The following is a 14,188-nucleotide window of genomic DNA, read 5'->3' as shown; positions in this document are numbered from 1 at the left end:
TCCCCTCACCCCCACCAACCAACAAATCCCCCTGAAAAGGTCTATATACTTCCAAATAACCATTACTATATGTAAACACTGGTCAAAGTTTGTAACTTGCAACCCCTCCCCCGGGGACTGTGGGGGAGTAAGTAAGCCCCAAAGACATAGTTATTATGATTTTGACTATGCTGAACAAAATGGCAAAATCTCAAAATTTGGATCCATTGACTATGGGGGAAAAATTAGCGTTGGAGGGGGCCTAGGTGTCCTCCAATTTTTGTCACTTAAAAAGGGCACTAGAACTTTTAATTTCCGTTAGAATGAGTCCTCTCGCGACATTCTAGGACCACTTGGTCGATACGATCACCCCCAGGAAAAAACAAATAAACAAACAAACAAATAAACACGCACCCGTGATCGGACTTCTGGCAAAAAAATTCTAAGTTCCACATTTTTGTAGATAAGAGCTTGACACTTCTACAGTAGAATTCTCTGATCCGCTGGATTCGATGGTGTTATTTTCGTCAAGATCGTATGACTTTTAGGGGTTGTTTCCCCCTATTTTCCAAAACAAGGCAAATTTTCTCAGGCTCGTAACTTTTGAAGAGTAAGACTAAATTTGATGAAATTTGTATAAATAAAATCAGCATAAAAGTCCCATTCTTTTGATGTATCTATTAGTATCAAAATTCCGTTTTTTAGAGTTTCGTTTACTATTGAGCCGGGTCGCTCCTTACAACAGTTCGTTACCACGAACCGTTTGACAGAATATATTTTCTAAATAGGCCTTAGAAGAGAAAACAATTCTAGCGCTAATGTACACAATCATCCGCATTTTTTTTTTCTCATTTACTATTAGCGATATCCACAACCTGTTTAGCAAATTATGAATATTTTGCCCACGGGAAGCTTAAGCCATCAGACTTAGCCCAGTCCTCCGTTTTTAGCTAATTCTGGGCATTTTGCCCTTGGGAAACATAAATCTTCTCGGATTTAGCCAAATAATACCCATTTATCCATTTATGATTGTTTTGCCCACAGGAAGCCTAAATCTTATCAGATTAAGCCAATCCTACCAATTTAGTCAATTATGAACGTATTGCCCACGGGAAGGCTAAATCCCCCAGGTTTTAGCCGACTCCAACCCATTTACCCAATCATGAATTATAACTTGTCCATTTATCCAATTATAATTTGGGCCAACCACTGGACCCTTGTATACCCCAGGGACTAATTGTGGTTATTAGTATTCTTTTTAAATTCAGAACGTACTCAAATCATGCACAAAACAATAATTTTCTTCCTGAAGAGAATGAGGTGAGTAAACAACACATATGTTTACATATATTGCACAATGTACATATATTACACACATATTACAGAAACATATGTTTGTTTATATATTTTTTTCTTATTATTGTTGGCCTTTATTTATGTATATTCTGGTATTAAAGGGTAATTGAGTGCGTGTTTTTGTCCTTCTTTATTTTTTGTTTTTTAAATAAATAGGTTGAGAATCAGAGGGTTGCAGCCGTCCAACATCAGGTTTTTTGAGCCTTCCCCAGGCGGTTGTGTGTATGTATAGTTTTTGTAATTTAGTAGTTAATAAAGAGTTCATTCATTCAATATGTAATTTGATTAAAAGGGAAACAGAATATTGTTGTTAAAATTATAAAAATCTAGACTTTGAATATTTCGCTTGGGTCAAAATCAAGTGGCTCACGAAAAATACAAAAAAAAACTTTTTTATATGCATTTTTAGACATATTCCTATTATCCATTGCACTTAATCTCACTAAACCACCTCAAACCCAAAAATAAGGTATTTGAAAAAACAATGAAAATTCTTTTTCGAAAACCAGTTTTCAAACTGTTCATGGTAACGAACTGTAAGTAAGGAGGAACCCGGCTCAATGGTAGCCGAAATTCTAAATACGGGATTTTAATCCCAATAGATACATCAAAAGAATCGGATTTTTATGCTGATTTCAAATATATAAGTTTCATCAAGTTTAGTCCTACCCGTCGGATTTGGCTTGTTTTCAAAAAAGGGGAAAACATCCCCTAAAAGTCATATAATCTTAATGAAAATCACACCGTCAGATTCAGCGCATAAGAAAACTCAACTGTAGAGGTTGCAAGCTCATACCTACAAAAATGTAGAATTGTGCATATTTTGCCAGAAAGATAACAGATGCGTGTTAATTTGTTTCGTTCTTTCCAGTTTTTTTTTCATTCGAATAGAAATTAAAAGTTCTAGTGCCCTTTTTAAGTGACCAAAAATTGAAGGGCAACTAGGACCCCTCCCACGCTCATTTTTTCCCAATGTCACTGGATCAAAATTTTGAGATAGCCATTTTGTTCAGAATAGTCGAAAAATATAATAGCTATGTTTTTGAGGATGACTTAATCCTCCACAGTCCCCGGGAAAAGGGCTGCAAGTTACGAACTTTGCCTATTATTCACATATAGTATTGGTTATTGGGAAGTATACAGACATTTTCAGGGGATTTTTCTGGCATGGGAGGGGAGAGGCGGTTACGCGGGAAAATCTTTCCAAGAAATTTTCATTGGGGAAGAGAATTGTCCATAAAGGGGGTGCAGGACTTCCCGGCATTTTTAAAAAAGATCAGAAAGATCAGAAGTTTTCCACTGAAAGTAAGGAGCAACATTAAAACTTAAAACGAACAGAAATTATTACGTATTTGAGGGGGTTCACCCCTCGTTAATACCACGCTCTTTAGGCTAAGTTTTTTTTTTTTAGTACTTACAAAACAGCTATTTATTCTAATTAAAAGGCCTTTATGATTCAGTGGTCATTCTCAAAGAATTGGAACAAAATACGAATAAAGAAGAATACAGAGTATTGAATAACAACTTCATTCGACGTTGCACTTCGATCTGAAATGATCTTCCGCGTGAATTTGTCCATAAATATTTCTCGATTGACTTTTCAAAAGAAGGTTCAACTTTCATTTAAAGCTTCGAAAAAACACTAGCCGTAAAACAGACGTTTAGTTATTTAGGAATAAAAAAAACAAAACAATTATTTACAGTACATTATATTAAGCAGTTATTTGACCAGACCGAAACCGAGACCAGTCAAAGTGATAAATTCAATTTTTTCAGGTACCTTCCCTTTCGGCTCAATAAACTAAGGACTGCTATTTATTAATACGTTGAAAAAATGGCAAAAAAACACGAACGCTAAATGATTCTTTTTCTTTTTTTTTTTAAACTAGCATTAGTTGTTAGTTTATAATATTTTCTTTTCTTTATACGTTGAGGGCAAAAGAAACAAAAAACAAGCAGAAATTGCAGATTCAGTCATAACTTAGCCATATTTGAGTATATTTAAGACTAATCAAAACAAAGAAAGGCAAATACAAATAAAATATGGTATATTTACCTTAGCGGACTAGCATCATCTGTTCTATGTCTTTCTGATTGCATCATTTCAAGGAAAGCTGAAAATGAGGGTCGATCCGAATAAAAAACAAGGACATCATCTGCACCACACAACTAAAATGAATACGAAAAGGTTAGAAAAAAACAAACCAAAGTAAACATATAGTTTGAACAGAAAAGAGACTTGACAAAGATATTCAACTACTAAAGAAAGCCAAAATTACTTCAAGGATGGCTGAAAACGAGGCTCATTCCGTAAGAGAAACAAAAGACATTGTCTGCACCAAAATCTAATTTTTTTTCTTGGGGGGGGGGGGGTGTAATTTATTTAATGCATCAGAATTTATGTATATGCATTATTCATACTTTTTTACGGGTCGGACAAAACTTGGGGGGATCAGCCCACTATCCCCTCCTCTGGATATGGTAGCTAAAATAGATAAGAAAATGTTAGAAAAAAATGCTGCTAACGTCTAGTTTCAATAGAAAAAAATCCAATAAATTCGTACAACTAATAACGCAAGGCCGAAATTATTTTAATGAAGGCCAAGAAGTCCGAAAGAAAAACAAATCAGAAGACAAGGACATCATCTTCACTACAGAACTGAAACGAATACGGAATGGTTAGCAAAAGCAAAACTATGCATATGTCTAGTGTGGGCGGAAAAAAGACCCCATGAACTCTTACAACTTATAACGGAAGGCCAAAAATAAGGATTGGTCCATGCAAAGAAATATTAACTAGACCACATTAATGAAAACGGAGTTTGGACAGAAAAATATTTAGTAAACTCATTCGAGTTATAGGGGTAAAAAGAGTGTCAATTTGTACTATTTATTTTGGAGGAGAACTTCCACGAAGTAACTGTAAGTTATTTGAACTGATGTTGTCTGATATTGAAAATTAACTATTGCTTGTTTATCAAAAATTCTTGGGGCAAAAAATAAAATACATCTAATAGGATAAGGACGTGAAATACACACAACACACACAAAATACATATTTCCTTAGCCAGGGCCCTGTATATTTCCCCTATCAGTTTTTTTTTATTTAAACGAAGAGTAACCTAGGCTTAACTATTCAGTCATTTTTCAGTTTAAGAGTTTTATTAGAACGCCCTTGCCCCCCCTCAATCGAATACAAAAGATCTAGTTTTTCAATCAGACACTAGATCCTCTATATATATAAAAAGCTCAATTTAATAGAGAGGTAGCCACATTTTGAGAGCCGCATTCAAATATAAATACATTTCAAAATTATTCTTTGCTTGGATATTTAGGTTGATGAGAAACCCATTTTTTATTGATTTTTTTATGGAGTTCTCGCGCTGGAGTGGCCTACTATATCGTCTCTAACCTTGTATGTGCTTTTTCATTGATATATCAGCATTTTTGTTTCAGTTGTGTATGGGCGATACAGTTTGTTTTTTGTTAGCCAGTGTGGAGCACTACTTTTTATATTGTTGAATAAATATCGTTAATATTAGTCACAATAAACTTTATTCATAAGAAAGTACAATAAATATTGATGTCAACAAAAGTTGATGTAAGCTAAACTTTCCTAGATACTTTTTTCAATTAACAAAAGACTTTAGACATAAGGAAGTAGAAGACGAAAAAAAGAAAATTTAATATCCTACGACCTAAATATAAGTCGAAAAGATATGCTACAAAGTTCTATACAAAAAATGCGTGATGATGAACAAAAATTAAGATATTTAAAAAAATCAGTTTAAAAGAAAATTAAGAGAAAGAAAATTAATCTAAGAATAGTTTAAAGAAAAAAGAATGAAGTTTTGCAACACAATTGAAAAGTTACAAGGTAGAAAACTTTCTACTGGCAAAATTATATCGCACTAACACGACAAAACAAATAATTTGGTCAAATACCCATGCATCAGAACTTATTCCAGGTACCAAAACCCAGTGGATAAAAAATAAACTGGAAATTTGTTATCCTAGATGATATAAACAACGAGCCCCAATTAAAGGGGATGGACAGTATCAATTAAGCCACAATCCAAATTGGGCCCCAGGAATAAGCGTGGAAACCTAACCTACACAAAAAAAGAACTAATTTTTAATTATTTCAAATATTTCCCTGATTTTAAGTATTTCAACATTTTGTCTGGCGATTGTGTTCTTTCCCCTCGCCAAATGTCAAAAAAGGCACATCTAGGAAAAATGTCTCTAAGTCTCACCAATTTTGGTTGAGATCTGGTAACACCATCTCCTAATTCTAGAGATTACTGCAGCTACTAACAACACATTTCAGCACAAAAACATCTAAGGCTAACACAGCTGCGCACGCTCCTCCTCCATTCCAATATATTCAAAAGGTGAGAAGAATTTAGGTATCCCTTCGTGAATAAAGTCACACATGGGTGAGACCGCAAGACATAGTTGAGACACTAGCTCCTAGTTCCCAGAAAGTAAATTGACATCCAAAATGCTTTCCTGGTATATGCCCTGATGGTATGAATTTAGGCAGCGCAATACACATTTCCAATATATTTAAAGTGGTCATTTTTATTCATTTTATTATTCATTGGGTCTTGATGAAAAAAAAAATCTGAGCATTTTTTTTTTCAAATGAGTATTTTTGTTAGGTTCCTATGACCTATACAGCGGATACACGCACGCTAAATGCATATAAAACAGGTGGGAGTGTCGAGGGCATATCCATTTTGGTACTCGCTTTATCACACTTTTTGGTCTCTTCCCAAGAAGCACTAAAATGTTTTCTGAATTGAATATATCCTTTTGTCTGTTTGGATATCCGATGTTTGGATGAAACCCAAGGCCAGCAAATAAGCAACATCTGAGACTATAGGCCGGGTATCGAAAATAATTTGACCGCTAAGCCCAACAAATAGAATACTTTTTATTCATCAGTCAGAATTAGTTTTAGAGATCGGACTGCAAATTCATCCCCACCTACGATTTATATTCCTCTGTAAAGGACCAATGAGTACAGACAACTTATATGAGTGAAAACTGGTGCTAGAGTCTAAAAAAGAAACAAAAATAACCAACAGAATCTAGAGTTTGGCTTTTCTTGGCATTTTTTCAATGTAATACTAAGCAGAATTAATGTAATTGGCAAAGCTAGTGTACTAATAGCGTTCTGGCCACTGCACCACCACAAGACGCTCAGTTTCTGAGAACAATTACGAAGGTTGGAAAAAAAAACCAAGAAACGTCAAACACTATACGGCGTTTTTTTTTTTTTTTTTTTTTTTTTTTTTTTTTTTTTTTTTTTTTTTTTTTTTTTTTTTTTACAGTGCCTGTTTTCAATTTTACATGTTGCCTATGCTTTTTGGCCGAGGCCATATTTCAAGTGCAATGACCCTCTAAACTGGGATTCCTGGAATCCTAGGGTTCCACGTTAGGTTCCTCACATAAGCGATAACAGGCTTTTTTTTCTGAAGACATGAAGACTGGCATTCTAACACCAAGTACCCAGGCACAAAATCAAATAAATCGAACAGTGACAATACATCCGTTAATATACAGCTTTGACAAACAAAAAAATTATTTCAAACTTGTCATCATTTACAAAGTACCAAAGAAAGAAAGATCGGGGAAAATTCAGGAAAGGGTCCCAAATGACAATGTTTTTCGTCATTATAAACAGAAAAGAGCGCAATATGACTGCTCTAAATCAAAACATACTGCATACAATGTATTTAATTATTTCTAAACTCATTAATTACAGTCTTAGGCTTTTCAAAGATTCTTTAGTTAATTTTCTAAAAATTTCTTAAGTCATGCAATCAACTAAAAGGCACCACAGGCTTGTACGCAGAAGAAGGGGGAACACCCCCTCCTGAAATTCTAACTTTTCCCGAATTTCTTACTACTCCTAAGTCATATTCTCCAGATTTTTTTTTAATCACCCCCCCCCCTAAAAAAAAGAATCATGCATACATACTTGCAGCACCACGTTCCTTTCCTTTCTTTTTTCCCTGCAGGTTTTTCTTTTTTTTTTTTTTTTTTTTTTTTTTTTTTTTTTTTTTTTTTTTTTTTTTTTTTTTTTTTTTTTTACTGAATGCACTTCTAAACCAGAAGAAAATTCATAAAACTTATTTAAACAATTTGCTAAAATGTCTTCCGTCACAATATCAGTATCATCACCATACTAACTTTATTTCTTTTTTTCTTTCTTTCTTTTTTTTTTTTTTTTGATACTTACAATTTGAACTTTACTAATAGTCACTTGTTATTCGACTCAAAACAGATATTTATGTTCAATTCGAAATTTGACTGCTAAGTATAAAATAAAACTTAATAAAAAGCAAGAAAAATTCAATAAATATAAATACAAAAAAGAAAAGCAGAAAATATCAACTCCGAAATAATAAGGTCCAGACAACGGCTAAGGGCTTGATTTGTTGGTGTAATAACTCTAAAGAAGAAACTTGAGGTCTGAGGTTTGCTCAATATGAATTTCAATACAGCGGACAAAAATAAAGAAAAGCAGAAAACAATACTTCAGGCATTATAAAGTCCTGGTAACATCTGAAGTAGAGAAGGCTGACGTAATAACTTACTGAAGAAACTTGAGGTATTAGGTTTGCTTGACTTTCAATACAATATGTATGTATGTATGTATTTATTTATAACCCATCATACAAAATAATGAAGTGATGGAGTACATTGAAAAAAAAAGGAAAAAAAGAAGAAAGAAACAACATATCGTAATTACATTCTAAAATACAAACAAAAATAATTCCACATCAAAAAGCAACATTTTGCCATTCATGGCCAGTTTGCTTATTGCACATGTGTACATTCAGCTCAGCTAACTTAGCACACGGGTCAGACAAGCTATATTTTTTCCTCAAATAGGAGTTGCTGGTCCACGGAGGAACTCGTAACAGAAACTTAGCAAATTTGAAGAAAATGCGTTTCATCCTAAGAAGGTCAGATTCACTAAATATAGGGTATAACGGTACTAAATACAGAATATGGGGCAGGACGACACTATTGTAAATTCCCGCAAGATGGGCTCTATTCAAATGAAACTGAGAACTAACAATTGTACTATATGCACGACGGATTCTCGTTTCCATACTTTCTAGCATCAATAGCCTAGTTTTCTTCAGATTTTTTCCAATAGGAAGGCCAAGATATTTCAACTTAACACAAGGCTTTACTTCTGTACTATTCAGATCTATAGATATATCATCTGATCTAGTCGCATTTATTTCATTAAAAATCAAAACATCACATTTTTCAGCATTTAGGGAAAGTCCAATATCACTGTAGTTTTTACATATCTCCAAAAAACATTTTTCTAGCCCACTGGTAGTCCTACTAATATTAAAAACATCGTCTGCATAACATAATATCGACAAATCAGTACCTTTATATATACAGGACGAAGAAAGTTGGCACTGAGCTGGAAGCGTTGCATTGTTATAAACCGTGGGAGAAGTAACGGCACCCTGCTTAACCCCGATATGAATTGGTATATCATCAGTCAGCAAATTGCTTCCAGGTATACGTATTTTTGCTTTCATATGGCGGTACATGTACAAAGAGGTCTAACTAAGTCTAGCGATACACCACGGTTCAAAAGCTCATTCATTGCTTGGGGATGCAACAACGAATCAAATGCTTTACTAACATCGTATGTTCCAAGCGCTAGAGTACCACCGGATTTATCTGCATCGATCAACAAATTGTACAGACATTTTATAACATGGAAGCAACCAAGCTTATAAAGAAAAAGAGAAAACAATACATCAGACATTTTGGCAACGCCTGATGGTCTCATTGGTTGGCGTAATAGCTAACTTAAGTAACCTAAGGTAAAAGGTATGACTTTTAAATAAAGTAGATATAAATTTAAAAAAGCAGAAAACAATACCTCAGCCATTATAAGATCCTGGCAACGCCTAAGGACTTGATTGGCTGGCGTAATAACTAACTGAAGAAACCTGAGGTAAGAGGTGTGCTTCATGTGACTTTCAATACAGTGGATAAAATGCTGAACAACCTTCTCGCTTACTTCATTACAAAGAACTTCGTTGTCTTCAAAAATGGCACACATAGTCTCTGCTTCTAGCAACTGCAACAATAGTTTGTATCTAGAACTTATACTCAAAATACAGATTTTAACTGATTTAGACACGAGCTTTTCCAATCATCATTAAAGATAGAGAGAAAGAAAAAAACGAGAGAGGGGCAGAGAAACAGAGAAAAAATATAAAAGGTCGTTACTGTTTAATATTGATTTCTCGGCATTTTCAATTTGAAAAAGAAAAAACAGACATAAAGAAGAGCATACGAATCAAGTTTCAAGATTTAGATACAGTTTAAATAAAAGTTAATACATAGTTTAAATTTTGTATATCTATGTAGTAAATATATATGCATAATATATAAATATAGATACACTTTTATAGTTTCTATTTATATATGACATAGTTTGAACAAATACGGATTCACCATCGTATTTGACTAAAGAAAAATATTTTGTTGAGACAGTTGGACTTAAATCGATTCCTTTCATATAGCCATCCAGTCAAAAATACAACTAATTATTGAATTGAGGCTAAAATGGGTTGGCTAAAAGTAGAGGCCTAAGACTAATATAGCCACGCCACTAGCAAGATGTCTAGAGAAGGTCTCTACCTTCTTATCTTGCTGGTAAGTGCAATTTAAGGTAAATTATAAGATTACTTCCTTAGATTATCATTTTTATATCTAAGGAACAGTTAAACTTACACCAGGAGTGAGAAACAGATCCAAATGTTTATGAAGCAGATTTTGATTGGCATTATTCCAACGACAAAAACTCTGGAGAAACAAGTGAGCTAACTTCATCAGTTCATTCATTCTGGAGTCATCTTCAGTATCGTAGGGGATGCGTAGAAAGTCTAAAACAACCATGTGAACACCCATGTTTCGGAGTAGTCTTTGCTCATGCTTCTTTGGCTTGGTTTCGCCACCAGATAAAACCCGAGTACATAGTTTGATCATGCGCATTAATATCTAGAATAAAATTTGAGTCTGAGATAATAAAATATAGTCAGTTTTAGGGCTTTCTTTTTCGACAAATTGGATAACAAAACCAATATTTTAAGGCAGGCATTAGGAATAATAATTTATAAATAAAGAAACTATGGCACTAGTTTCACTTATCCTATTTGATCTGTTCTGACCTAAATTCTGAGTACATCCAAACCAAGCAAAACTCAGAATACAACTTAAAATAAAGCTTTTACTTCACATCAGACGAAGATATTAACTAAAAACTAAGATTTGAATTAAAAAATAGTTTAGAACAGCTATTTTTGGATTGTTTACTATCACACAACGAAGCATTTGCAAATTTGGAAATTTCTTGTCAAAGATTTAGATGTGAATCGAATTAAATGATTTGATTAAAACGACTAGCCATAAATTCATCTTAAAACCAATTTAGAAATACTGACGGGTTTTTTGTTATTCTGCATCATGTCTGTACGAAGGAAAGGGGAAGATAGAAAGGGTTTACCCCCCCCCCCCAATCCAAAGTGTTTGACATTTTTTTTTTCTAAATTTACACAAAAGATATCATTTTATTACTAGTTTCATCAACTAGTATATAAAAAAAAAAAAAAAACGAAAAACAAGCGTGTCTGTTTAGACCAGCTTAACGTAATTTAATGTGAAAATATATAGTGAGCAAAATCTCAACGGGGGGGGGGGCAAAATATTCTATTGGGTGAGATGGGTGCATAAGTGTCAGAGTTGAACGAAGTTGTTTGTGTAGTTATCTCTTCCATATACTAAATGAAAAATATGGGAAATACAGACATTAATAAAAACAAAGTAAAAAATCATCTGATGCCACTTTAGAGAAACTCGACCCCTATATTGACTTTATATATATATATATATATATATATATATATATATATATATATATATATATATATATATATATATATATATATATATATATATATATATATATATATATATATATATATATATATATATATATATATATATATATATATATATATATATATATATATATATATATATATATATATATATATATATATATATATATATATAGAAAACATAACAAAACAGACAAAGGAAATTGTAGTAATTAACAGAAAGTCATTTTATTTACCTCCAAAACCAAACCCTTTAGAAGAGACGTACTCCCAAATAAAAGAAAGTAAAAAGTAACTAGAAACAAATCGGTCTTCCCGACGAAGTTTCACCCAGAATTTACAAAAATTTTACATGTATTGCCCATTCCAACAAGGTACAATTACCTCCCTTACCTCCCAACATTTCTAGCGAGGGACAAGATTGCGAAAGGTACCCCCTCCCCCCCAAAAAAATTTAATATTAGATACAGCCCCGACTAGGTACAATGTAATTACCTGTTGAATGGCTTTATAATTGTCTTGTTGGGCTTTATCTACAGGAGGACCAATATCCAAATCAATAGCTGATTCAGATCGATCGTCTTTCGTCAGTTTCCTCGTAACTCTACGCACAGAGGATTTTGAGCTTTCTTTGTCTTCCATGTTGTTATTATTATTGTTATTGTTGTCACCTCGATTGGCAATGTTCTTCCCTTTGTAGACCCAAAGCTCGGACTTTTCCACAAGAAGCCGCAATTCATCTAAATCCTTTCTGATTTGCTTATAGTGCTCAATATCGCTGTCGGACACAAGAAGTTGCACCTGCAATGATGCCTATTATTTTCAGACACATCGAAAAACGGAACGAGTGAAAGAGTGAAAAAAACAAGAAAAAATGATTAGTAAATTTTTACGACCAGAAAAGTCTAAAGTATATAGATTCCAGAGACCTTTCTTTCGTCCTTTTTCCATTAGATTTATTCATTTTAACTTTGCTGAATACTTTGTATTATATAACTTAGACTTTTTTCAGGATACTTTCTAAAATAAACGAGCCTTAGTGCTTTCACACATCATGGTTCTCGCGTGCACACTTTGAATTCTTAAATTAATTATATTATTAGCATTTTTTATATCAGTTACATTTTATCACTTAAATTTTCATCGTTTTATCACTTTTTATTAATTATATTCCATTCAGGCTCCTCACGAAAATGTACAAGGTTAGAGCTACCACATACCGTGGTCCTCGTGTGCAGACTTAGCATTCTTACAACAGTTATATTATCATCACATTTTACATAAATTAAATCTTATCATTTTATCACTTTATACTAATTATCATTTTATTCAAGCTCCTCTCGCAAATGCTCAAGTCTTAGACTTATCACATACTGTGGTCCCAACGTGCACACTTTTCATTCTTACATATATTTTATCATAATCACATTTTAAAAGTTACATTTTGTCACTTATATTTTTATCATTTTATCACTTTATATCAATTACATTTTATCCATGCTCGTCTCGAAAATGTGCAAGTCTTTGAGTTCACATACCGTGGTCCTCGTGTGCACTCTTTGAATTCTTACATATATTGTATTATCATTACTTTTTACACCAGTTACATTTTATCACTTATATTTTTTATCATTTTATCACTTTATATCAATTACATTTTATCCATGCTCGTCTCGAAAATGTGCAAGTCTTTGAGTTCACATACCGTGGTCCTCGTGTGCACTCTTTGCATTCTTACATACATTGTATTATCATCACTTTTTACACCAGTTAAATTTTATCACTTATATTTTTATCATTTTATCACTTTATATCAACTACATTTTATCCATGCTCGTCTCGAAAATGTGCAAGTCTTTGAGTTCACATACCGTGGTCCTCGTGTGCACTCTTTGCATTCTTACATATATTGTACTATCATCACTTTTTACACCAGTTAAATTTTATCACTTATATTTTTATCATTTTATCACTTTATATCAATTACATTTTATCCAGGTTCCTCTCGAAAATGTTCAAATCTTAGTTTATCGCATACCGTGGTCCCCGCGTGCACACTTTGCATTCTTACATCAATTTTATTATCATCACTTTTTACACCAGTTGCATTTTATCACTTATATTTGTATCATTTTATCACTTTATATCAATTACATTTTATCCATGCTCGTCTCGAAAATGTTCAAGTTTTAGAGTTATCACATACCATGGTCCGCGCGTGCACTCTGCATTCTTACATCAATTATATTATTATCATTTTTACACCAATTACGTTTTATCATTTACATTTCTGTCATTGTTGTTGTTTAATTGACGTTTGAGTGAATCAACCGCTCGTATACGTGCGATCCTCTTTTAAACTTGGGCTGAATCCACGTCACTTTGAGAAACACACAAATAAAATTTTGGCACAGGCCACGTCAACACTTAAGATATCTTGGGAGAGTACTAGGACGTTGTACAGAGTGTTCTTGCTTAAATTACTGGCACTAGTATGTATATCACATCTCTATTCTGCTATTATTGCTTAAAACATCTGTGAAAAGAAACTTACTCAGAGTTAAATAAGGCTGAAATAACAAGAAAAAATAAATAGATAAAAAGGTTAATACAGTAAATATTAGAAATTAATACAGTTACTACAATTAAAACATCTATAAAAGTAATAATAAACGTAAAACGTAAATACGAAATAAAAAGGTCAATACAATGAATATTAAAGTCAATTCTATTTTAAAAAATTCTTTGAATCAAAATAATATATTTTCTTTTATCTGTTAGCATAACCATACTCACATCCAAAGCCTTTGGAATGATCAAAAGCAATCTGAAGCCAGACCCAAGGAAAAAACAAATGAAACGTCGAAATATGAAAAATACGACTATATATGACTTTA

The 14,188-nt window shown here is 33.0% G+C and overlaps 1 protein-coding gene across 2 annotated transcripts in view; it reads right to left on the bottom strand.

Moving 5' to 3' along the window:
- Positions 1 to 14,188, bottom strand: part of LOC136027136 (inositol 1,4,5-trisphosphate receptor-like) — a 206,347-nt gene that overhangs the window by 89,842 nt on the left and 102,317 nt on the right. For both annotated transcript variants that reach the window (XM_065704102.1, XM_065704101.1), the window contains exons 19-22: positions 11,787 to 12,092; positions 10,126 to 10,392; positions 9,266 to 9,466; positions 3,392 to 3,504 (exon numbers count right to left, since the gene is read on the bottom strand). In XM_065704102.1, the coding sequence (XP_065560174.1) occupies positions 3,392 to 3,504; positions 9,266 to 9,466; positions 10,126 to 10,392; positions 11,787 to 12,092 (887 nt within the window). The remainder of the gene's footprint in view (positions 1 to 3,391; positions 3,505 to 9,265; positions 9,467 to 10,125; positions 10,393 to 11,786; positions 12,093 to 14,188) is intronic.

The sequence above is a fragment of the Artemia franciscana genome, chromosome 5, assembly GCF_032884065.1.
Source record: "Artemia franciscana chromosome 5, ASM3288406v1, whole genome shotgun sequence".
Lineage (NCBI taxonomy): Eukaryota > Metazoa > Arthropoda > Branchiopoda > Anostraca > Artemiidae > Artemia > Artemia franciscana.
The sequence above is the reverse complement of the archived record's forward strand: the minus strand, read 5'-3'. Positions and strand labels throughout refer to the sequence as shown.